General features: G+C 40.9%; 1 protein-coding gene across 1 annotated transcript; it reads right to left on the bottom strand.

Annotated features, from left to right (window-relative positions):
- Positions 1–8,190: 8,190 nt before the first annotated feature.
- Positions 8,191–25,635, bottom strand: TMEM26 (transmembrane protein 26). The gene is made up of 6 exons (XM_069795989.1): positions 24,941–25,635; positions 21,725–21,803; positions 15,904–16,017; positions 15,157–15,377; positions 14,033–14,109; positions 8,191–11,730 (listed from the first exon to the last, which is right to left on the bottom strand). Exons 1-6 carry the CDS (start codon positions 25,300–25,302, stop codon positions 11,321–11,323), a joined length of 1,263 nt encoding a protein of 420 aa, XP_069652090.1. The 5' UTR covers positions 25,303–25,635; the 3' UTR covers positions 8,191–11,320.
- Between the last annotated feature and the right edge of the window lie 1,084 nt (positions 25,636–26,719).

Below are 26,719 nucleotides of genomic sequence, written 5' to 3'. Positions count from 1 at the left end.
AGTTTCACAGTCTCTTGTTGCAGTTGCAAGCAACTATTTCCGATAGACTTGTTCCACTTGAAACAGAAAGCGATCCTGCCACTGCAGTTTGTCCTTCCTGGGAAACTTTCCAAGCACAGGTGAATCTGAAGAGCTTTCTGCTGTTTTGTTCTATGTTGTGCACCAGACAGAGATATCCTTGGATAATCCTCCTGTCATACTGTGGGAGTCAGCAACAGAGAAAAGAGAGCTTCAAGCCAGTGATGATCCACTACATGCAAGCCTAATTGTTCAACAGTTAAGTATAGAAACAGTTTCCTGATCTGGCTCTTTCCAACTAGGCTACATGACTTGTCATTCATCAGGCAGTTAGGCAACATAGCTGAGTTAATACAACAACACACTCTACCTCTCTTTCCCCTACCTCTGCTTCTTAGTTTCCTGCTGAATTAGTAAATTGAATCAAGGAGCTGCTAACTGCCATCAGGTGAGCCCCAGGAGCAGCAAGAAGGGAAGGGAGGAGCTTAGTGAATAGGCAGTTGGGAGGGTGAAAACTCTTCTTGTTGCAAGCAGGGAATTAGATTAGCTCAAAAGCTTATGTGCATGTATTCTTGGTCTCTTAGACATTGGATGTGAAATGAACTGCCCTGATATGGTAAGAGCATTTTCTGTCATCCTGTGTTGATAATGAAGTTGTGAATTCAAAAGCTGGTTATTTTGTAAAGTTTTCCTATGTCTTTGGTCCGGGTAGACTCAGAAAAAAAAGGGATAGATATGTTAATTATGACATATATAGTCTCATAGTGAGGAGAAAGGGAAGACAAAGAAGTAGCTCACCATCTGCTAAGTTAGCTGCTTCAGGAGGGTTTGTTTATATCTTGCATGCAGTAGAGAGGAAGGTAACCTCTTCTAGTGGGACTTTATCCTGCTTGAGTCTGTCCTGAAGGATTATCTGCAGGTTTCCTATTTACAGGACAATTGAAAGTAAGGGTATGATAAGAATTGCTGGTGAATCCTACCTGTCTTTTGCCACATTGAATGTGTGTGGTGTGAATAGGTGTATGGTACCCCGTGGTTGTGCAAAACTGTGCTGAAGTCATTACAGGGAGCATTCAGTTATGGTAACCACAGGATTAACCAAGCCTTCTGCCTGCCCCAGAGTAAGGTGCAACTGCATGCCCCGTTTCTAACTGTCCGAGTACCATTCTTTTCTCCCTGCTTCTCTCCCAGTGCCTGTGGCCTTATTTTAATAGCTGTGTGTGTATAAGCAAAGTGCTTCCAAATGACATCTAGTATCATCCGAAATGCTACTAAGTGTTTGAAAAAGACATGGTTCCTCACTCTGTCCTTGAAATGTGCAAATAGAGGGCTTGGCTATATTTTTCTACGTAGCTGAGTGAAACCTCCCTGTGGTGATGTCCCTTCTCCCACATCCCACAGGACTACTTGCTGCTTTTAACAAAGTAGTAGTTCGATTCACAGTAACGCTGCCTTCCACTAGGACAAGGGTGCCTGTGCAGCATTTTCTGTTGCTCTCCTTAACCAGTGTTCCCAACTGCTGTGAGATACAGTGGGAAGGCAGTGATGCTTGGGGTTTACTCACTTTTATTCTCAGTTTTTATGTAGCATGAGGTCCATCTTTCAGAAATGACCTTAAGTTATAAGGGATCCTTGTCCATAAGGCTGCTTGGAACAAAGCTGTGTAGGAGCAAGGGGATGAGAGTAACCTCTCAGGACACAGAAAGAAGGTAGAATGAACAGGATTAAATTCTCTTGCTGCCACTATGACTCAGTAATGGACTCTTTTTTTTTTTCTTCTTTTTTTCCCTCTTTTTTCTCTTTTAAACACTTGTAGAGAGTAAGATCCTACTTTCCATGAAACTGTTAACAGTGACTTGTTCTAGAATGAAACCTTTTATGCTCTAAATTGAGTGTAATGTTGAATAGTGTCTTTGCTGCAGCTTAGACCTGTTATCTTGCAAGGTGTTTATGATAGCTGTTTCCCTAAATCCTCTATCCCACTGTGAAAGTGTGGGTTATGTGTTGTGGGGCTGGGTTGTTTTGTTTGTTGGTTTTTGTTGTTTACTTTTTCTTGAGAGTGTGAGAGCAGTATAAATCTGAGGTAAGGAAGTAGTGCAAGCAACAAACAATTGTTACTGATGACAATAAAATAACCAGCAAAGAGCCTGAAGTCTGTAAATAGGACATTACACAATAGGAGTATGAAATACTGAAAGTGGAGAGCTCAGGGTGTTTCACAATTCACAGGACATGTTTTATGCTCTGTCTTGGACATGCTATCTTGGAGATCCAACAGTGTCTGACATGCTTCAGACCTTCTCTGTTAAGACCTAATCATTCTTCGGGACAAATAGTGTTTTTCCTACTTCCAGGGTAATTTCTAGTTCCTAGTAGGTACCAGTTCTCTCAGTGCAGCACAATGAAGTATGTTGTCCTTCTAAAAAGGTTTGGTTTCGGATGATGTGAATAATTGGTGCTATTGCACATCTGTTGAAATGGCAGTGACAGGCTCTTTAAATTGCAAAATGAATATTTGCTGGAGATTGTTATTGGAAACACTTCCATAGAAAAGCCACTTTGAGAACTAGCTTAGATGCATAGTCAGTTCCTGCTGTGTTTCCTTACAGGCCATGTTTTCTTCCATTTTCAGTGCTTTAAAGAGAACCTTGGCTGCAGAGCTAGCTAAAAGTACAACTTGCTATAAGAAAGTTCTGTCCAGGATGAGTTGTATGGAGGTAGAAAGATTTGGTGCAAATTAAAATGTGACCAGCTGAAGATTTCTTAAAGGAGGTATCAGATTTGCTTAGTTTATTTTATTCAAACTGAGAGGCTTGATGTAAGCTATCCCATCTACCGAAATAGACCTTTAAAACACAAGTGTACTGCCTTAAAGCTTTTTGGGAAGAAACAGTTCTGTTAAGGAAACAATGCTGTAAAAATCTTCCCTTCTCTCTTCTTGCTCATTCTGAAAGGATATTATTTCTTATACTCAGCTGATGAAGTGAAGGACTGTAACTTCTGAACGATGTTATTGGTAAATGCATTACATGGTATTTTCTGAGGAATTGCTCTGTGGCATTAAGGACCCCAGTAAACATCCAAGAGGTGAGAATAAAGCCTTTTCTAAGGCTAGTTTTATGATGTTGACTGTCTCTAGGCCAGCCTACTTCTGTTTCATTCCCTCTTTCTGCAGTGGAAAAATTGATACAGCTGGTCTTTTTTTAATGAGGAAATGGACTTGAAATCATCTGATGGGAGTACAATTGAGGTAACACAACTGGGAGAAAACAAAGAGCCTGTTTGAACACTCTTCTTGTCCAATTGTGGGCCCTTTCAAGAGTCCTAGAAAACCCTCTACAGACAGGCTGTCTTAATTTCAAGTAGTGAAGGGTTGGCTACTGTGGTACAGAGGCTGCAGGCAGAATGTGAAGACTGAGTGTCTTCTCCAGGCGCAGCCCAGCCTCTTAGTACGCTCCTTCATAATGGTGCGCATAGGGTAAGCTTGCTAGAGACCCCTTGTATTTTAAGAGTTTTTCCTTCGTGCAATGTTTGGTTTCCTTTATGCAATGTTTTGGTTATGCAAAGCTTTGGATTTCTGTTTGCATGTTTACACATTACCTCAGCATTTGCTTGGACTGTGATATACAACTCTCATTTAACTTTCCAGCCTTCAAAAGATGTGCCTATCATCTTTTGTTATAAGGTCTCTCTTTCTTTCATTCTTCTCAGATTTCAAAGGAATTGTCCCACTTCAAAGATGTCCTTTGAACCTGCATAATTATTGTAGGTTATACTCTACTGCTTCTTTTAATTATTTTCTACCTGTGAGGTTTTTGGGGCCATGTGTTTGCTACTACAGTGAGGCCCAGAGCCTTCCTATGTAGGAATTAGTGTTTCTTTATAATGTAACTTTAGAGTCAGCATTTTATGAGTAAAAATACAATTGTATCTGAATCCTGTGGAAAAGAACCCAGTACCTTCAGTCATATTAGCTTTCAGTTCTCAGCACTGATCACTTTGAAAAAAGGCATCAAAATCTGAACCTCAGTTAGGTGCATATATTTGTCAGCAGTGGATGCTCTTTAACTTTGCTAGGTGTTATTTGTATATGGATTCTAGGAGATGTTAACGGATGTTTTAAAGTGTCCTTCAGCCCCTGCATTTGTGCGTGCCTGTTTCTCTCATCTAAAGTTGCCCCAGTGCTAATTTACCTAGGCTTCTCTCCTGACCATCTTTTTGACAGGTTTGTGCTATAATCATTGGTCCATCTTCAGCAGTTGTGACGCGTCTTAATTTGTCTCTGTATACAGCCATGATAACTCTGCCTTGTCAGATCTCTCTAAGGGAACTGCCTGCTGCCTCTGTAGTGTTTAGGTTTCTCCTCAGCATTTGTCCCTTCCCGTTTGCTCTAATACCTGAAAAATGATAATGTTTGAAAAGAGTTGTATGTGTGTGGGAAATTACTGCAAAATATAATGTGATGGAATTGGGATAAAGATTTTGTAGGAGCCATATGTACTTTCTCTGTGTATTTCATAAAGATGATTATGATCAAGTATTTTTAAACCTTTAAAAGAACCTTGTACTTTTATTGTAGTATTCTGTATCTTGAGAGTGAAGTTTTATCCTTGTTCTCCGTATATGTAAGTGTCAGCAGTCCCTACGAGGTTATGGAGTATTGTGCTGTAAGGGAGTACATCCATTGTAATCAGCCCTGGCTACTGCAGAGTGTATTGCTAACTTTTGAAATCAACATTAGTATAAGTTGATGGTGGTATAAGAGAGACTAGACTCTAGCCCCATCAGTTTAAACTTTGAGGAAGATAATCAAAGGGAAATACAGTAGTGAAATCTTAGTTTTGTTATATCTGATTTCAAGCTAAAGATCTGCAAAATCACTGCTTGATTTGTTTGAATGTTTGTGGATTGCTCTAACCTGGCATCTATTGGTCACTTAAGAATTCCCAAGCCATCCTTTATAACCACCATCAACTTTTGACTCAGTTTATTCTTCTCACCTTTCTCAAGCCTACACACTGCACTGTAACACTGTAAAAGGTGCAAAACTTTACACAACAGAGTGGTAAATGTATTTGTCCTTCTAGAACATACTCTGCTGCAGTACAAGTACCTTGTAGTGTAGAAATTGCCATAGTAACTACTCATTTCTTATTGATTAGATGGATAAAAATTCTCATAATATACAAGCAGAGTAACTAGCTGGCATATGGCTTCAGGCTACCCCTGTGGCAACTCTTACTTATGCATTCTCTTCTTTTTTTGCATGTAAGAGGTTTTTTTTAATGAATTAGTATTCCTTGGATTAGACCACAAAATAGTCTTTTCTTTTCTGCCACAATGGAGCTTAAATATTAAGTTAAACTTGATATGCAGCTCACAAGGCAGAACATTAACTCATATTGGTTTGTTGCTGGATCAGGACAACTAGATTTCATCTCAATGTGAAATCTGGAAGGAAAAAAGGGAAGGAAAGAAGAAAGAGTTCTCCCTTTCCCCTTCAGTCGGAGACAAGGCTAACCACTTCACAGAGCTGACCTCTAATGAGTAAAAGAGAGTATTCTAGTTTGGCAGTTGTGATAAATCTTTTTGGAAGGTGCTTCTTAAAACATTCAAATTGGTCACATGAGAAAGTGAGTCCTGTTTTTATGTTTCTGTCGTAATACTACAGAGATAGTAATGATCTTCAGCAGTAGCATTGGGAACTCTTACTGAAAGCAGGATTAGGCCTACAGTGAGTTATAGTGTCTGACAGCTGTCTTGGTTCACGTACTGCAGTTGCTGAGCATATTATTGTCTTTGGCAATCCTGAAAGATGCTCCAACAAGGCTTCTGCCAAGTTTGTTGTGAAAGACAAGTTTTTCTGAATTCTATCAGGGGACTGAAATTGTGAAGCACTTAGGCAGGATGCCAGATAAAATTAAGCCCAACACATTCTTCAAATGTGAAGCATCAGTTTATTCAGAGTAATATCAAATGAAAGAACAGCAAGACTCGACTAGATTTTTACACTGTAAATCTATTCTAACACTATTCTGGAGTCTTCTGTGAGGCCTGGGTGTTAGTTGTGATTATATCCATTCTGTATGATTATTTTAGGATACTATTAGTTAGATGTATAGGAGACTGACTATTTTAGAGCAATTTTTAATTCAGATCTTCCTAGCTGCTATTACACATTTTACCCATGCAGGCCTGCTTTACGTGGCTTGGAGGCCTTTTCTACCTCCCAACATTAAAAATGCTGGGTTAGGGTATCACTCTTGCATTATACCACCCTTCAACGCCCTTATTTTTACGTGCAGTATGAGAGCCTTGTTTCAAACTTTGTACGATGTTAAGATCGTTTGAAGGAGATATCAATCCATAGGGCTACAGAAAATGATGCTGCTGTTTAATAAGCTAATCCTTCACAGAAAGACGACTCAGGAAAACATTCTTCCCTCTGTAGAAGGCTACAAACAAATGGAGGAAACTCTTTGGCAGCTATAGATACCTTCCGTCTTTAACAGGAAGAAATAGGCTTGGATCTTCTTAATCTTTGGCCTGAATTCTTGTGTGTTTTTGTGAAGACTTTCACAAGCAGCAGTGGGAAGTTCAGTGTTTAGCATCTTTTGTCTGTGTATCGAGATCTGGAAGGTGGGCTCAGAAAGCAGCTAGAAATGTAGTTGAGGAAAGAACAGCAGTATGCAGCGGATGAGGTAAGCGTTTAGATTGATAAATTAAATTTTTTTTTATATTGTTACATCACTTTCCCTCCCACCCCTTTAACCCAATTTAAAGGGAAAAGACAAGACTCAAATGAGCACAAGTTATGAAAAGTTTGCATAGAGCTTTCTAGGGTTACCTGCAAGACAGACTCAGGATCCCTGGAATTCCTGCATTAGCAGCTTGCTGGAGGTCATTGGAGTGCAGCTGGCTGACAAGAACTCTTCCCATGTTGGCTCTGAAGGGCCACGGAAGGTTTTCAGAACACAGCTCGTGTGTGATTTTTCCAGTCATTAGTATCTATTCCATTAGGGGTCTGTGTCACTGTATTTCCCTGCTGGTGTAATGACCAGTCTTGGGCAAACATCTCTGCTACTTCTGCCATCATGACTGTTTTTATTGCCTCACCATTACAGATTAAGAATAATCTGTTTTCCTTCCTCTCACAAGGAAGGAAAGGCTTCCTTCCACACAGAACAGTGTGGAAAAAGATGGAGAATTGAATGCAAAGACCAGAGGACCAAGGACTCTCCAACCTGGTGATTTCAAGGCTTGTCTACTTTCTATTGACACAGAACCAGAGAAACAGCCTTCTGCGGTTTTAGATGCTAGCGCTCTTTTCAAAGACTTTATTTTTGAGGGGGAAATAATGATTGGGTAGGTTTCATTCAGCTGAGGAAACCTGCATGGAAAGGATATATTCCAGGGAACTTGCAAAAAAAAAAAAAAGTATCTTAAATCAGTATATTGTTCAGAGAGTATTGTATGCTTAGTATTTAGAGCCCTAAGCTTTAAGATATTCATAATGCTTAGGTATTTCTGTAAGTGTTTTACAGGCTTCTGCAGAGTGTTTTCATCAGCAATCTCACACACCATAACAGACATAAAACCTGTATGTATTGGGCATTGCCAGGTGTGTATGTCTAAATGCATATATGTATTTGTTTGCATCTGTAAAACGCATCCTGTGTGCAGATATTAAACACACCCTCTCTGGGATTACGCTGTGACTTGCATACTTGGAGGCAAAGGCTCTGGATAAAGAAGAACCTATCCAGAATAGAGTGGAATTTACTGCAGTTGCTGTGGCTTTTCAAAGCAATGGCTGCAGTCAGAATCTGGCCTAAGTAATTAACTTACGAAGGATGGAAAGGAAAAGCAGCATGTGGAAGATGTAATTAATGGGAACATATAACAGTCAGTTCTCACATAATAAATTGGCAGCTATGCCTGTGGTAACTGCCTTTTATTTGTAAAATACAGTTGGAATTTTTTAAAAGTAATTGCACATTTTCTTCCTTTTCCACGTGGTCCCAGAAAACATAGTACAGTACAAATACCAACAGGAATGCAATAAAACCACGGTTGTTGGGTTTTGTTTTTTCTTTTTCAGGCTCAGGGCTATGATCTTATTTGAGCCAATGTCCAAAGGAAAGGAGGAATACATTTTAGCTCAGGAAAAGATAAGTGGTAAAACATTTCAGTGAGGTTTAATATGGAATAATCTAAAAGGACAAGGCAGGAACAACCAGAATAAATAACAGTAAATGGCTAGATATCTATTTGCAGAACAGATTTAGTAATGTAATTCCCCTGACTCAAGTAAATAATGGTGAAGATAAATGTTCTGAAATCCTTCCATTTTGAAGGCTTGAATTTTCCCTGTCTGAAAGTTTACCGCAGCTTTTCCTGAATAGCAAGCATGACATCAGTTGTTCTTTAGATAGGCCACAGATGCTGGCAGATCTTCAAGAAAATGCATTCTACCACCTGCCTAGTGCAAAGCTCTGGAAGGCTGCAGGATGACACAATGCCTTCCCACACCCAGCTGCTGATTCAGCTGACTCAAGCAGCCTGCTGGAAAAAAATGGTGCTGTAGTCCTCCCTCGCAAAAAAATTGCAAAAGGAAGGTGACGAGGGCTCGCAACTGGGGTTTGCCGCTGTGACCAAACACACAAGCTACTAGGCTTCTTAATTGCCATTTCCAGGCTTCTCAGTGGAGTGAACCAACCGCATGCCATTCCTGCTGCTACTTGGCATATGGGATTCCCCTCTGCACACAGGTGGGGAGGTAGGCTACCCACCATTTAAGTGCCTAGTTTGTCTGTTTGGGTTTTCTTTTGTTTTTAAGCAATTTGTTTGCCATCACCCCTGATGGGTGGTGAGGAGGAAAGGGGAAGTCCAAATCTATTCTATTGTAAGTGTGAGGGAGGATCCAGCCTATTTTATCTGGAAGGGCATGGGGATAGGATCTAGTGGTAACAACCTAGCATTGGAGTGAGTTCTTCTCACTGTAAATCTGACTAGAAGCTTTATTGCTGTCTAAAATGGAACAGCCTGAAGACCAGGAAATACAGTTCTCTAAAATATTCCTGCTGTAACTAGTCTCTGTATTGCTGACCCCAGGGGATCTTGCATTTGCTGCAGGCTGGGCCTGGTAGGCAGTTTGTTGCTGAACTAAGCCTTTAAACAGAAAGCAAGTTTTAAAAAGTACGTCCTGCAATTTTTGTACTGATGAATTTAGAATGATGTTCTAGCAAGCTCAGTACACTCCAAATTAATTAGCCAGGATCCTTTTAACAGGATAATTACTATATCAGCAAGTGGTAAACTTGAAATGAATGTGAGTAGTCCTGGCTTGCATCAAGGAAGAGACGTGTTGCAGTTCTACCAACTGATTCTAAATTCACCCTAGTATGAAAGGTTTTAGACAGTGCAGCTGGTCAGCAGCAGCACTCTAGCTTTTTTACCTCTAGACTTGAATTAGAATCCCAAATGAAGTTGCATTCTACTCTCCATATGTCTACCTCACAACACCATGGCAAATGATGATTGGCTTTTTTAAATTTCTGCTGGAAAAAGGCCCAAAATAAGAAGAGCAGAAGGTGCTGCACATTATTACTAAAATAAGATGGTAGAAAGGGCTATGAAGTATATGAGACTTCCTTCCTTCTTTATGCTGTGCATTTTCTTCTTTCATAATGGAAGGGCTGGGTCCTGCATAGAATAGTAACAGCTCATAAGTATAAACACGTTCACATGTTTGGGAATTGGAATTGTTAAATGAGGTTCATCTTTCAAAGAATAAACATGTCCTTGCTTATCAGGCTATGGATAAATAAGTATATGACTGCTGCAGTTGTGGCAGAAACACTTTTATTCATTCTGGAAACCAGATTCTGTCTTTAGATAGCTGAGGCTTTAGAAAATAAGGTTTAACTGGGAATTTTTAATAAGGGAAATTACCTTAATTAGGTCACTTTATATTTGCTAGATTTTTTTATATGCTTTTCTGCTCTCTTTTAGAATAGATGTAGAAATTTGTAAAAGCACCTGCCATTTTCTGTGAGAATATAATTTTCTAGGCAGGCTTTCAAAAATCACTTATCTTACTTTCAGCTTCTACAAGCTAAGCCCAGCAAAGTCAACGGTCTTACATGGATCTAAAGTGTGTTCTTGGGAGAAATTAATTGGGCCCTCTGTTGTTCACTCTAAATGTGGAAGTACTAAATTAATAATTATTAGCCATTTCTTAAAAATGGATTTTGACACTCAACAGACCAGACAATCTCTCAAGTTATTTCATAGGACCTTGTGGTGCTTTATGAAATGTGAAGCACAAGCCTGAATCCTCTTGTCTAGATGGTCTTGTCAAACTTGAACAATGCCATTTTCTTTCTAGCTAGATTGTATGCCTGAGTTGGGCCACTTTTTAAAATGTCTCTGTTTTATATGATTTTTTTATAACTTGTCTCAACTGCAAGCACAGTGAAACCAGGAAAAAAACTGGGTGGTTTTGTTTTGTGGTTTTTTTGTCTTCTAACTGGTAGAAATAGAAAGGCAAGCACCTCTGTTGAAAATGCCTGTGACAAATGCAGTTGTCATCTAATGATCTGTGGGGCTGCCTTTTTTTAAGGTTTAGGTTATTCAGACCATGCAGTTCCTAGAGACAGTCTTGTGTATGCAGTTTCATGGTATTGCGTGGTTTTTTAACTGAATCCAGCAAGGATGAGGTAACATTTTGAAGAAGATTGTTCATTCAAGAAACTTAAGAAAAATGTTTAGATGTCACAGTAACAGTAGAAATCTGTCACCACCCTTCACTTGCATGTCTGCACAGTTGTTGCTGCTGAAGTTGTTCCCATACGTGGTTCATCGTGCCCTACTTTATAGCTGGACAGTTCAAGTAGAGCTAAATGCTTCCGTACTTCCTATAATGGATAGGCTTGTCCTTCTATTTGAATACATGCAAGTACATATGTTAGCACAGTGCCACCAAAGATAACAACCAACTTTAAGTGTGCCAAACCTTTCTTGCTACTACAAACTATGGCTACAAAATCCCTGTGGATAATATAATAGGGAACTAGTAAAAACCCACCATACAAATGGATTTAAAAAATGTCCCATTTCTATGAATTTGCTTCTGAAATTTCCCCTAAATTCTAAATTCTTCTACAATTTAGAAGAAATTATTGATCTCTTGGTGGAAGAGATGACTTAGGCACTCAAGGTATGTTTGATCGTAGAAATAAGCTAAGCCCTTCTGAAGAAGCTGTGGGAAATGCAGCCTCTTTCAAGTCAGTAACTGTGCTCACTGATCTTCTGATGGAGCTTGGGATTGCTCTTTTGGAGGAGCAACAAACTCTTTCATTTCTGTATCTTGGTCAGCGATGGCATGAGTAGTAGCTTCATAAGGCTCGCAAGGGCAACAGCTAACTTCTTTCCTGCTCTTCTGCAGGATGGTAGCGCGGAAGTCTAATGTTATCACTGCCAAACGATACAATTGTAGAGTCACAACTAAGATATTCTTAGCTGTAAAAAACACCAGCATCTGATTGAATATTCTGAAGTGGCCCATCAGGATTGAACGCACAATGAAGAAGGGACCATCCTGTATGAAAAGGCTGACCCCAACGTTCCACAGTTCTGCACTGTACCTGCACAGCAGCAGGCTGGGGATCCGCCTAGTTGATGCAGTTGGCTTGCAGCCAATGTGCTGTACTGGAAATAAAACACAGTTATGTTAAAACAACTTTCTAAAATTGAACCAGGGTTGGCCTAAAGGGCAGTTATAATCCAGGGTACCCTGGATTATAAATGCATTCAACTGTGAACAATTCAACATAAAGCATATCCAATTTCTAGGATCTGTTTCAGCAAAACACACTAAGCTCATGTTAAGCAGGCACTTACATGGTCTGCTGAACAGGACCAAAACCCACTTCCCCTTTTCTATCCCACAAAGCTATCAGTGTTTATACACTTTTAGAACAAGAAGCAGAAATAGAACACCTAATCTTTCTGTAACAACTTCTCCAGACATTTTTCTGTTAAATCAACATGCTAGGCTAATATGTATATTGAAGAAAAAAACCTACTATGCTGAATGGGAACAGCTTGAGCTGTAGCACTTCAATATGTTCCAGGCTGTCTAAGACCTTGCTTTTAAAAGATTCACCAGATAACCATTGCCTTTTTCTTGTGTCATAGTAAGAGTAACTCATGTCAGTGTGGGGCAATATCAAGCACTATGGATAGGAAGAAACTGTGGTCTCTGCCATATAAGACTTGAGCCACAGTTACTTGTTCTTACCCTTCTGGGTATGAAATTGCATGCAAGTTCTGGTGGGCTAGAGTGCTCTTTGTGGCATGGTGCCTAGAGAAGGATCATCAGAACGGTTTGTGTGTGGTAAATATGGCTGCCCCTTATGAAAATGCATGTAGCTTAACTAACCTGTCTCTCAGGCAGGAGGATTTCATTAGTTTAAAAAACATAGCTACTTGTGATGCAGTAACAACGGCCAAACATTTCAGCTTACCAAAAGAATTCTATTGTTTTGAGTCAACACTGGGGGGAAAAAAAAAAAAAAAGATGAGACTCAAGTGGAAAATGAGTTGTAGAATGTAGAAATTTGCTGAATGCATTAGGCAAAGGTTCAGCAGCAGGTAATTTTGTAATGTGTTTTTGCACCGTTGCTGTTTAATAGTCCTAACTGCATTGCTGTAGTCCAGTAATAAGTGCCTAAAAAAAATCTCTTTTTCATGTCATGTTTGATGTGTGAGTAAACGTTCTGATGCTTGAATAAGAAGTACTATCTGTGCAACTGTATAGAGCTATCTAAAATAAACTGTACCCATAGTAAATTTCAGGGCAATGTGTATTCAATAATTTAATGTTTAACTAGTAAATGTAATTAAATAAGCAGAAAGGCAATAACCAGAGAAAAAATGCACAGTACAAGAGGTTACTTAAATTAATACTATGATTGTTTAATTGAATTTATTTGGATGGTGGTGATGTGTGTGGGGGGGGGGGGGTGGTGGTTGTTGGTGTTTGTTTGGTTTTGTTTGGTTTTTTTTAACTTGAGTGTTGTGCATCTTTAACAGAATGTATTTCACCAATAACCTCAATTTTAGCTGTGATAAATCTGAGATGTGGTTGCATCAGTTTTTTCAGAAGGTGAGCTGTTGAGCTGAAATGCTGAAATATTTTCGTAACTTCAGTGTTGAAAACAAAACCTAATGCTGTCCGTGAAGAAAAGGCTAATGAAAAATGCCTGGAATATTTTTTTCATTATTATTTTATTAATTTATTATTTTAGTCAGTGTGTCAACCTAGTAATCAATTTTATATAAGATGCTAGTGAGGATAACGTATCTTTGGACTGGTATAGTTGAGTTGCAAACTTGTAGTGATTGGTTGGAACAGATGATGACTGAGGTAGCTTTCATTATTCTTTTTGTACATAGAGAAGCCCTTTTTTCCTAGGGACAAATACAAGCCTGAACATTGGGCCTTTTAGATTAAGATAAGGGTGTATAGTCCCAACGTTACATGGTCCTTTAGGTTCCCTGTGACTAGGTAATTTCTCCTGTGATGACGTCTTCTGTGCTCTTGGCTGTGCTGTTCCCTGTGGTTAACAATCTCCTATCTCTCCATAGGGCCTAGTGACCTACTCAGATTTGAGCCATAATATAATGCGAGACCAGATCTAACTTGAGAGCTCACATAGTGAAGTTTAAGGCGGTAACAGGCAACTGGAGTGGATGTTCCAATACAATAATGCAATTCCAGTTTTTTCTGAAAGTAGAGAGTTTTATCAGGGAGATCAGAGGTTAGCCAGAAACAAGTGTTTCCTCAAAAGAAACCACAATGGGCTTTCTTCAAAATCCATCATTGTTATATGAATTGCTCTCCACCAGAAGCACTTGGCATAGTCTGTAGTGTATGCACAGCCACAAAACATGCCAGCAAAAACTTAAAGCATTTGTTCTCTTTTCTTGTCTGAGTGCAAGTACTAACCTGCAAGATCAAGTGGAAACTGTAACATACTCCAGGTCCATACAGCAAGAATTGCATTTATGAGAGCATAATTCTTCCTATGGGAGGGGAAAAAAGTGATAACAGTGAAGATGCAGTTTCCTTATGTGATAACAAAAATGTTTCCTGTAGTATTTGGAATGTCGTTTAAAGGATGGTTGAGCAAAACAGTGGTTACTGCATACTTTTCAGATGTAAGACTAAGGAAACCAGAGGCACCTTTTGCTATGGAATTTTTGCTGTTCAGGCTACGTGTTCCAGCTGTGTAATTAGGCTAAATATCTGATGCTAACATTATAATGCTAAGCATACGGAAATAGGCTCTGTGGCTCAAAGAGGAGATATCTTTGCCCTTGTAGCAATTACACATTCCTCGCAAGCCTGAAACTTCTCTGCCAAGTGGGAAGGACCTCTTTTCCTGCTCTAAAACCTTTTCTTTGATATTTAAAAAAAGTAAAATAACATAGTATGTCTGTAAGAGAGGATGAACCTCTTCTGTGATTCTTTTTCTTTATGATGGATGTTCACAGCTCATCTCAGTGCTGTGAGGGGAAGATGAGCTTACTTTCTCTGGGAGAGATTGCAATGTTGAAAATTCACACCAGACTATTGACATTGCCTTTCTTCTTATCTTTGAACACTTTGTCGTTGTATCATGAAGAAAGTACGTATGACATAACCAAAGAAGCAACTTGGATAATGAATTACTAAAGCAAGCTCTAGTTGCTTCCTTGCCAGTCTAAAACAATTCATTTAACCTGAAAGAAGCTTACTGTGTATCCAGTTTCAGCTTCTGTAGCTGTAAGAACTGATGCTGCATAGAGTTACGCTAGTTGGTTGGCTCTTTGTACCCTTTTATTGGGATGGATGTGATGTGCTTCTCTGCCGGCAACAGATGAGTAATGCCGAACAAAGCTCATAGGACTTAGGCCTTTTACAGAGGGACAGGTGAGAGTAGGAAAATGGAGACCTTGAATGTAGCCTTCTGTTATCTGTGGGATCCACAGTTCCACCAGTCTGAACGCTGCAGATCGCACAAACAAATCTTCAAGCAACACAAAGGTCTTGCACTATGGAAATTATTTATGTCAGCAAATAGTCCTTACCGAACATCTTCGATGTCCAAGGTTTCACTAGCAAATTCAAGTATATCTGCTGCTGTTCCCACAAACATGAGAAGCAGCTGAGACAATTGATCCCGTGTGATTTCAACTCCAATGGGGAGAAGCCATCTCCCAACTACTAGTAGCAGTAGAAAAGTCTGGTGGAGGGCCAGTGTCCATACGGTCTCACAGATCGTGGAAAGGTGATTCACAAAGACTTTAGCCTGTTTAAAAGACAACAACAGTAACATATTGTAACTCCAGGAGATTGACATTATAGGTACCTTCAGAGACTGTATTTATCCTTGCTTTTGTTCTCCTTCACTTTGTATTAGATCAGATCATTTCTATGTGGCAGGCATAATCTGAAAAAGGCACATTAATACAAACTTTGGGTAATGGATAGCAAGTCTTTCTCTGTGTACTACTCTTCTTGTTCTCTTTTTTCTGCTGGACATTATCCGTTGCAGAACCATCACCCAGATGCTTTCCAAATTCAGTTACTGAGATTTGGAAAAGAATGGTAGAAGAGTCTCCTCTTCACGCAGAGACTTGTCCTACCAACAACAGTTAGCATGCAGCACACTGTAGGCCATTTTCACAATATGGTTTTCCAAAACTTCTTTTCTTTCTTTTTCTCTTTTTATTTTTACTCACTGTGTGAGGAGCTTGCGCAAATAGGCGCAACAGTCCTCTCTAATTGCTCTAATATTATAAGATCTCTACTAGGAATAGGAAAAGGTGTCCCACCGTCTGAATGATGTGGTGACCTGTTCCCTCACTTCCATGACTGGTGTCTCTGGATTGATTGAAGTCTTGGTTGCTGACATTCATTTGAACTGCTCCAGGCTCATTACCACAGTACTGTTGTGAACAAAACCAGACATGCGTAAACATCCCACACAGGGAGCAGATGTGCTCTGTGCTGGAAGAGTCCTGTTTTGCTGAACTGCAGAGTGTTCATTTGTGAAAGTCAGTTGATGTTTACAAAGGTACATGCTCACTCGGATTGTAATTGCCTTCTTGCTCAGAAGGGAGGAATTCCTCTCATGAGGACAGGAGTGAGGTGTTGGTAGGTCCCTGAGAAAGTGTGGGATTGTCCTGTAGAACAGGATGTAAAAATCAAAGGCTGATGCAGTGGGTGACATCTTTGTGCTGTTAAGACCACACTCTGTGAATGCGATCTGTCTGCAGCTCTCCTGAACAGGCTGCTGGGCTTCCTACATAGTCTCTCTCTGGCTAAAACAGTAAAGTAGGGTAAAAATTGGTTATGGTCAGCCTGCTGGTTTATGTTCATGGTCAGTCTCTATATTCAAACTTGTTCTCAGAATATCTGCTGCTCACCTCTACTATCCAGAAAGTTATCTAAAAATGTCATTGTTTCATTCTTCTGTATGACTTCCCTCAGGCTGAAATGAATAGAGTTGGGGTAGGATGTTTGGGTTGTATTCTCTGCTGCTGCCCCCCCCACCCGTTCCTTATTCTGCAAGGAAATTCAGAGTGTGAGAGGTGAGATTCAGATATAATTCATAAAAATGGGCCTGTGTTGTTGCCTACTCCTGCAGAGTAGAAAAAAACCAGGTATTTTTACTTTCTCCAAGTACCCAGTGCTCTGGGAAATTGAATGTTGGCTAAAATATACTGTTACTTCAGCTGCAGTAAACCAGTGGGTGGGACTGTCCTGTCTGAGGTCTGCAGCACTGCACTGCCCTTCTACCTTCACGCCCAAGGCTGGCCCTGGAGCAGCTTGGGGTATGGTTCTAAAATCTATCTTCATAACAATCCCTTAACATCTCTCTTCATTGTAATAAAAAAGGGGTAATTAGAAAATCAAACCATGCTGTTATTAAAGACTTTTATCCTATTCCATTTGTGCCAGAGAACACCAGATAATTTGCATTTCTCCACTGGGCCCCCCACCATTTTATTGCACGAGGGGTGATTTTTCTGCAACAATCAGAATGTGTTCTAGTGCGTACTGAGTAGCTGTGTTCAGCATAATGCCTACCAATATAAAGGCAACATTTTCCAGCAAATGTCACATTCTAGCAAACTTCAGATTCTACTTTGATACTTTACTTGGTCTCTGATAATGTTGCTTAGTATCTGGGTAAATGCTGCCTCTTGCCCCACCTTGTCGTAGATAAATGGAGCAGCTTCCCATGGTGTGAAAAATCTGGAAAAAAAAAGTCAGTGCTTGTTGCTTTTATAATTGGTGGTAAAGGCTCTTAAACTGAATGCTTGCTGTATTTGGAAGGTGGGTGTGAGAGCATTGAAAGGTTGACGCACAGATGTGGGCAAGATGATATTTCCATGTGGAAGAGGGAAGTCTAAAGTTCTGGCCACGGAAACGGTAAGATGGAGGGGCTGGTACTCTGCCCAGCTACAGCCTTGTGGGGCTAATCTCTCCTCTGGTTCAAGGGCTAACCCAGAGAGACAGAACAGCTTTTTCAGAGGATGTTTCAGAAAGGAAATTTAACTGGTGCTCTGGAGAAGCCTTTTTACCTGTTGCCTGGAGAAAAAGTCTGAATCCTATGGAGACCAGCCCCCAAGGTCAAAGTCAACTTTCTGAGTAGCCCCCACAGGCACTGTGACACAGTCAGCTGAGGAGACCATGACCTAAAAATACTTCGTAACTGGCATAACCACCCCAGAGTACTAAGAAGTGAGTATCTACCTTGTAACAAGTAGCCTGGGTAGGACGAAGGGATTGCTAACTTGTGCTGGAGGAGGAAGGCTAATTCACTTTGGTTTGTCATTAAGTCAGCATTTGAGCTTGACCCTCTGCCCCCTTGCGTGGTCTGGCAGGGGTGAGAGGAACGGAGCCATGAACTTGCATTAAACTTCACATCAGAGGTTGGGGATTTTTTTGTTTGTTTTTTAAAGCCCTGTTTCTCAAGGATGAATTTGCCAAAATTTGAGGCAGGACCCACGTGAGGCAGCCTGCTGCATTTGCTGTGTGTGCAGGGATGGTGAAAATCCCTTCCCAAACACTGTGAGAACTCCTAGCAAATAAATCAGTTGGCTGAAGGACAGGAGTGAAATAGAGCCTGTAGCAGTTATACTGCGTGGATAGCAAGGTGTAGGGGTGCTGCTCAGCAGATCCTGTGGCTCTCCCTATGCCAACAACAGAGCGCAAGTGCTCTCACAGCACCAGAGCGGCTGGTCTGCTGGAGGGAGGTGGAGGAAAGCACTCCACAGCTTCCAGGGAGCCTGCAAGGGGTCTCTTTCCCAATTTTTTATTTTTTTTTCCTTAGTGGCACTAAGGTGCAGAGAATACTTTAAGAAAATTAATTCACTTTATCAGTGTCTCTTGTAGGTTTCTCGTATGTAATTTTTGAAACTACTCCCAGCAGAATGGGGGGTTGCTGTTTCAGTGCAAAGTTCCATGAACTCTGACCGAATGGCACTCCTCAGGGCTGAGTCCACGTCTCTTCTCAACTGCACGCAGGCAGGAAATGGAAAACCACATCTGCAAAGCCAGTCATTTAAGTAGCCTCCAGATTTTTAATTTAAATATGTTCATCTCTTGTTTTGGTTTGTTTCTCTCTGTATATTTATTAAGTGGTGATTGTGGTGGTGATTCACTTGAAAGTCTGGAGAAGAGCCTTTAGTTTCGTCATGTATATGCATGTAAGCAGGGCTGTTGGTGCCAGGCATATTTGCCTAGCCAATTATGTATGTGCAGTGACTTAATGGGAATGTGACAAGGCAAAAGTGAATACTAAGTTTCACAGGCAGTTGCTAAACGTCATTTACCTCTTTACTGCTAAAGCCCAGTTACTCCTAGGTATCGAGACTGTGTGGACAGCTAAACAAAAGTGCCTTTTTTTTTTTTTTTTTTTACTGTGCAAAAATAAAACGGGAAGAAATTGTACACATTTTCCATGAATTCTGGCTTGGTTTACTTCACTTCTTCGCAGGTGAAGCTTACGTTTCTCTGATTTATAAAACATCTAATCAAAATGAAAACTCTGTTGCATGACAGGGTGTTGTCCTAGTGCGTGGCCTACAGAGAGCTCGCTGTCAGTGAGTGGGGAACTCCTGAAACCCTGAGCTAATTCAGCAAACTTCTGTTTGCATGTTATTCACAATCCATTATTCCCAAATAAAAACGAGGTTAGCTGAAACTTTCCACAACGGGTCCAGCATTGAGATGGTAAAATTGATGCTGGAATACCGGGGCAGAGTACCCTCAGTCCTGTTAACGTGCATTTAGGGTGCCCCCCCCGACCCCCGCTGGAGCGGGCCCTCTGCCAAGCAACAGGTACCCCGCTTGTTCGCTGTGATTTGCTGGAAACCGTGTGGCTGTCACTATGGCAACATGTGTGATGTCAGAAATTCAAAGCAACTGTCACTGCTTCATTTTGCTCATACAGGAAAGCTGAAACATAAAAGAGGGAGAAAAGATTGCTTAAGCTGTTTTCCAAACTGGGCAAGATAATGGGTATGAGAGGGAAGAAATGGTCGAAGACGTAAGATTACTTTTAGGAGAGTAATACACTAGAATTTTATTTGGTAAGGGAATCCCACTTTGGAATGAGGCTGAGGGAATGGGCAGTAATATTCACTATTCCCTTAAAATGTTTGCTAAGTATCTATCTTATTACTGACTGGGAAGCCTACATTGACTACAGTACTGGTAGTCAGTAAGCCCTGCAAAAGGTGGTCAGTTATCGCTTTCTGTGGTAGTTATGCACCAGGCATTTGGAAAGTTAACAGAGGTATTTGTTTATCTGAGATCTTATACAATATTAAGAAAGAATGTTTAGGGTTTTTAATGGATTAAATGGTTTTAATTTTCCTGCCACTCTATTTTGCAGACAGGAATTTTTTCACTCAGTAAAGTTCCATTTACTTTATAGTCTCTCCCAAACATGTATTTCATCCCCAAATACTTTACCGCAAAGCACTAGTTTCTATGCAGACAGTATTTTGCTGTTGATATATGAATGGTATTACTTATGTCCAGTTCTGCAGTACTCAGAGGCAGAATTGCCTCTGTCTTCAGGAAGAGAGACTGCATATTAGTACATGCCTTAAATAATAGCACTGACACAAGCAGTTGATGTTTCCTGTTGAAGATTCAATGTGAGATCGAAGTTCTATTGCCTTAAAGACCCCAAACTGTTTTCGTGGTGTATATATTAAATATGTGGATTTAGCAACTGCATAATTACCCATTCTGATATTATTTTAGTAAGGAAAATCCCAGCAATACTTTAGTATGAGGAGTAGTACTAGCCCAGGTGCTGTGTTAGAGATAATTGTTAGGAAGGCTGCTCCCCTTCTGGAAGTATTGTTTTTGAATCTATTAGATTGTGTGTTTCCAGAACTCTCTATCCTATCTCTCCAGGTATAAACTAAGCCGTTAACTTGATATACTCCCTCTTTAATTCACAGTAGCAGTATATCAATAAGAACAAAGTATGCCATGTTCTAACATCATTTTGGGAAATAAACTGCTGCCTTTGACTGCAGAATTAGCCTGTTTCTTGGACCAGATTTAACTATGACAAATGTTCTCAATATCCACATTACCTGTCTGTGACTGTTTAAGGAGATTTGGCAAAACAAGAAGACAATAAATTCCTGCTGCTGTATTTAGAAAAAGCCTCAGGCATTTTCAGTGTAAACACAATTTTGAATATTTGATTATGCTTCTGTGGGCTCTAACAATGTTTCAAAGGAGAAAATGAGGCACTATGTTGTCTTAGTCTAATTTATGTGTTTTCTTCTGTTACTTTTTGCTACTGTTTCTATCAGGCCCTTTTCTGCTGTGGATGTAAGGTACTGCATATGCGCAAATGCTGGGACAGGCAAAATCCCCCTTTCACTCTGTGGAAGTGCTATGGGGACTTGAAAGCAGCCTGCATGAGGAGGTAGTTTACTCAGTGTGAGCTGCTGGGCTAAGTGGCTCTGTCCTGGCCCTAACAGACCCCATCTGCCAAAAGAACAATTGCCTTTAAAAATTTTACCATGTGTTTTAGTCCTGAACTGGAATCCAGATGCCTGCCTCCCAGATTACGATACAGCACGAACAAAGCAAGGATATAAACACTGACAGACTACAATGTCAGCTATCTGTGGTAGCAATCCGTGAGTATTCTCCTAGGTTGCTGCAAACATGAGGTAATTTGAGTTTAAGACCCCTTTCACTGATACCTGTCTCAATTTTGGCTTGTTTGGAGTTGTGATATCTGCCTGTAAGTGCTGTGAAACTTGGACTTTGTTTTACAGAGGCCTCTAAAGCAATGAAATTTTTCACCATCCTGAGCAAGACTCAAGCTGGTAACCTGGGGGTGAAAAGCTGGTTTTCAAAACTCTGCTCCTCAGTTCCCCAGACAAATACAGATAAATGATGTCATTTTTAGCTAGGAATGAGGTTCATTATTTGATATTTAGGAAATGCACAGTTGTCATAGCATAGCTGTAGCTAGACTGGGAGACCCACTGGTATATAACAGAAAATTGGAACAAGACCTGGCAGACTTCTGTCTGTATGCCCAAATCCAACCCATCAAATAATGCATCAATTTCAAACTAGTCCTTCTTGTCTCATAATAAATACCTGAGTCCCATGATGAATTTCTAGTAGCCATAGTGATGGTACTGTGCAAATCAGATATAAAAATATTGCTGGTGAAAACCTGAGAAGGAAAAGAAAAGATAGCTTAGTATTATATCACATTGTAAATACCATATATCCTATCGTTATCTGCATGGAAAAGTATCTTGTGCCTCCTACCATATGGGATATTAAGAAATAGGGTAACTGCAAATGAGAGTTGCTATTCTTGCTGAATTCCTCATACTGTCAGTATTATGAATCATAGGTTTATTTGTTCATCCAACTAAGATCATAAATGGAAGTTTATTTAAAATACCTTTTTAAGAACTAACAAAAGCCACTTTGCCATTTTATTTCCATCACAGCATTCTCTGTACTTAAAAAAAAAAAAAAAAAAGCCTCTAGCTAACATACTGGTTTTGATTTCATGAAAGGTGAATTAATACATCAAGTCATTTCGCTGAATGATGCTGGGATAAAGGCTGTTGATCGGAATCTAGTATGTTGAAACGGGAAAGGTAGAAATAACATCAGTTTGCCTAAAACAAGCATTTCTTCAGTAGGAGTTTTTTTGGTGCAGGTTAAATTGGTTTATGAAAATGGGCCTTGGCCTTGTTTCCCCATTTGTGCTGGCAATTGTATAATTATTTAGGATTTCTGTCTAGTTCTTCTCTCCCTGCCAGTCTTCTATATAACTTATGATGGTGAAGCTTTATTATCTTCAGCTTCTTAAGCTGAGTTTATTCAGAAGTACTAGAGAGGTTTCATTACTCCTTCTGCAAGCACTGATTCTTGTGAGGGTTGCTGATGTTTTCTTATTAAACATGTGACAGTTTGGTTTGGGGTGGGTTTTTTTGGCAATTCCTATCCTTTTGGAGTAGGAATGAGGTCTGATGCCACTAATGTTCCACCTAGCTCTGCTGTAGTATGGAGTGAGCATCACTGCAATGCTGCTGAGACGCACAGCGGCCTTTGCATCACACATATGTACTGGCCCAGGACAGGGCAGTGGAGTCAAACTTGGGATACTGGCTTGATTCCATCATTGTCGGCACATTCTGCAGTGAATTTAAATTGCTTATAAGTATGTAACTGTAGCAACATTTTTGTCAAATGTTGTTGCATTTATTGTTTGTTCCTACCCTGAAAGTACCTTTATTTTTGTAATCATGGCTTTTCCAGTGGAGATTAAGTATTGAGGAAAAGAAAAAACCCTGCTGCTCAGGAAAATGACTGTGTTGCTGAGCTGCTATGAAGTGTTTCAAACAATCCCCTCTAAATAAGACAGTCCTGGTTTGGTTTTTTGGGTGGGGGTTGGTTTTGTTGGGGTTTTTTTTTGTTGTTTTTCTGTTTGGTGGGGTTTTGGGGGTGGGGGGTGAGGGGGTGTTGTTTTGGCAGTGGTTTGTTTTGTCGTTTGTTAAAGTTAGTGATTCTGTGGGGTTTTAGCCTGGTTATTTTGGGAGAGAACACACCTCATTTGAATGGGACAACTAACATATTTTACAGTATTTCCTGTAGGACTTGAGCACATGAAAAATCTATCCAGCTGGCAGGTTAGCAATACTGAGCTAATGATACTAGATCAGGCCAGGAGACTTCAGGGGTTTTAACCCTGCCTTTCTTTCAGAAGGAGCAATCTAGAGGAAATATTACATGGCCAGGCCCACAATAATACTTTTTCTCCACATGTGCCATTTAATTTTTTGTGCTGGTGTAATAAGTAACAGTCTTCTGTCAATAATGAATGGAGAGAATATGAGGCTCTTGGAGGCAGGAGAGACCTGTAGCACTGTCTGGCCATTCCTTGGATCAGTGATTGTCTATGGAGGTATTTCTATAAACACAGAGGATACTGCCTGTTCTGAATGTGAGCGTTTTCCACTGGAGCAGAAAGTTATCCTGATGCAAATAGGTGCTGGCCATTTGTCTACAGTTCTCACCCATAAACGTTCTTTACTGTGCTGCTTGAAGTGCTGGATGACATCCATTTGTAAAATTTCCTTCTAACTAAATTTAGCCCAGTCTTCTAGCACATGTATTCATCTAAAATGTAGCTGCTTTTTCTGTATCTATTTTTCTTTGGATTTTCCAAAAGCTGCCACAGCAAGTCTTCCTTCATGAAGAGTTTACTGCTGCCTCCTCTCCCCAGCGAATTGGGTCTGCTCACTCTGCCTCTGTCTCATAACTGTGCATTTGGAGCTCTGCTGTGGTTAAATTTTCCTGTGTTCCAGACTTTATCACTGCTTTTATTACATTCAAATTTAGAGCACAGAACACTTGTGTGAATTGTCACACAACACTGCTTCTGTTCTAATGGGTTTCACAGGTTGCAATGGGCAGGAATTTAAGATCATTGAAATACTCTAGGGCTTTTTTTTGTCCTGGATTTGTCTCAGGGCCTGCCTCCAGTTTGAGTTCTTAAAAATAAAAGGTACTGGTGAAATCTTGACAATTAGTTACATGACCACTTCCTTTTTACAGATCATTTGTTTTGGCTGACTGAGTGCCGATGAGCTGTAGATGACTGCAGTCGTTCTTTAGATGCACGTAAAAACCCATGTGCCTGGGCAAACTCTGCTATGGCTAACTCTTTTGTTCATTTCTCAGGCAGCCTTTCGTGTGTGAAAGTTCCCCTCTGGAACAGCCTCTCCAACCCAAATCTTTAAGCCACTTTGCTATATCGCAAGAGTGGCCGCTGCTCACCTTTTACCTGTCACCGGGTTTGGGTTCGGGCACTAGCGGGGTGTTAGTAGGGGAAGGCAGAACCAGGGAAGGAGGTGCAAACCCCGGGGCACGGCAGGACGGGCTAAGAGGTGCGGGGCATCTGCGTGGAATAGCCTGCGTGGGCCCCCAGCGCCCTTCGGCACGTCACGCGTGTACTCCCTGCCACGGTGCTGCTCAGGAGGCGCCCAGGGAGGCGGCGAGGGGCGGCGCGTGCCCCCCGCTTCCCCTGCCCACCCCATCGGCAGCTCCCCAGCATGTACCTCTCCTCCTGAAAGCCCTCCGGGTTTGGCAGTGGGCTAGCGGGGGCTTTACCAGTTTTCCACCCCACACCCCCCGCCCAGGTGGAGCAGGGGAGAAGACGCAAATCCCCTGAAAGCCCTGGCAGAAACGAAGCTCTCGGGCAGCGGCTGCAGAAGGCAGCCTCGCATCTGCAGCCAAGTACATGCAAAGAAGCAAGAGGGGCTCCGGCGGAGCCGGCGGGATAATGCTCACCATTTGTAGCCTCTGCCTTGTTTAAACTTGAGGGTGAGCCCTGTCTCCAGGCACAGGAGAAGATTGAGCAGTGCCAGCAGCCAGTACTTGGGTTCTTTCTTCACTGCGGTCACTCTCCAGACCCCGATGAGAGAGTGCAACACAAAAAGCAGGCGAGTAACCAGAGCATTGAGCAGCACCATCAGCTCCATCGTGGAGCAGCCCCCCCGCCCCTTCTCCACACACCGCAGGGGCCCAGCGCTTTTTAGGAGCCCTGGGAAGTTACCCTGGGAATCACTGGGAAGCGTGCGCACCACAGGCACACAGATCTCTTCTTTTCCATCTCCACAAAGGGGCCCATTATAACAAAAAAGAAACAGCATTGCCCCTCCCCCAGACTTCCTGAAAACTTTTTAAAGGGAAGAAAAAAAAAAAAGAAAAAGAAAAAAAAGCTCGCGCTTCCAGGCTGCAGTGATTTATAGTGCTTGGTACAGCTCTGACCACGCTAAGACAGGGGCGTGAAGGGTTTTTTCTGTCCCCTCTTTATCATCTGCTCAAGGACTAAATGGCAGGGAGGTTTCTATCTCACACAGTTACCATCTCTCTGCTAGTCCCACTTGCTGCTCTCACCTTGTAGATTTCTAGCAGAGACAAAATATAAGAAGCATTATTAATTTGAATCTTCCTTGCTAAAAGATCTGCTGCATTACAGAGACTGCAAAACCCTCTTTCCCTTCCTCCTGAAAGATATAATTCATATCGGGGAGCTTTTAACATTGTTCATTTGACACTGCAATACAGAAAGCAGAAACTGTGTACTTAGTTCAATAGTGGAATCCCTGTGTGCAACAGAAGTTAGAAAAGCTAATCTGGGCTAACGCTAATGTTGCCAGATAGGCCAATAGGGACATACACAAGAAATACACAGAATTTTGACTACTAGGTGAGTTACCTCTAGACTGACCTTTAGTGTCTACTGTGGGAACAGTTTAGAAAGTACAGAGTATGTTTAAAAAATTGCTTTAATGTTTCTCATAGTGATTATGAACTTTATTTGAATTTACACTTGGGTAACCAAAGACAAATTTCTTCTTGATCAAAATTGTCACTGTGTTGCTCCAGTTTTGTGTTGATTTACTGCCAAAGCACTGAAATTGAGATACGCCACAGTAAAATACAAATGGAGAATCAAGTCCACGTAACGTATTGTGGCACTCCAAAGGTCCTAACTTCCTAGCTGATTTAATTTTAAATATCCTGTTCTACTTTAAACACAAGGAGATACTCTTCTAAGAGTTGTGACCTTTCTAAGAAGGTGTTTTTCCTCAATTGCTAAGATCCAAGTATTCCTCACTGCAAAACTAAGCCTCTTTCTCTATGAAGTGCTGAAGCTGGTGCTGGCCAGCTGATACCCTTGGGGGGAGATGGGGGAGAAGACTACTTAAAAATAACCCTGCCCAGAAAAAAAAGAAAAACAAAAGGCCATTCCACGGTATAGATCACTCACTCAGGAAATGCCTGAGTAAATAAACGGACTGTGCAGCGTCCCTTTTTGAAGCAACAAAATCAAGTTCCTCTCACTCACAGGAAAATTCATTCAAGTCAAGGCCTACTACTGATAATACCCTGCCAACAGCCACCCTGCCATATCGTGCCTTGAGTGCTGTTGGTTCACAGCCCTTCCGTTGGTGTTAAGGTCAAACCTAGTTGAAGAGGAAACAGGGAACAGACGGAATAGAGAGATTGTTTAAACAAGATACTCCTCTGTGGGAGTGCTTGATGTGTCTAAGAAATGACATG

This window comes from Haliaeetus albicilla, chromosome 11, assembly GCF_947461875.1.
Source record: "Haliaeetus albicilla chromosome 11, bHalAlb1.1, whole genome shotgun sequence".
NCBI classification, from domain to species: domain Eukaryota; kingdom Metazoa; phylum Chordata; class Aves; order Accipitriformes; family Accipitridae; genus Haliaeetus; species Haliaeetus albicilla.
Note: the sequence above shows the minus strand (reverse complement) of the source record. Positions and strands in the feature narration are given on the sequence as shown.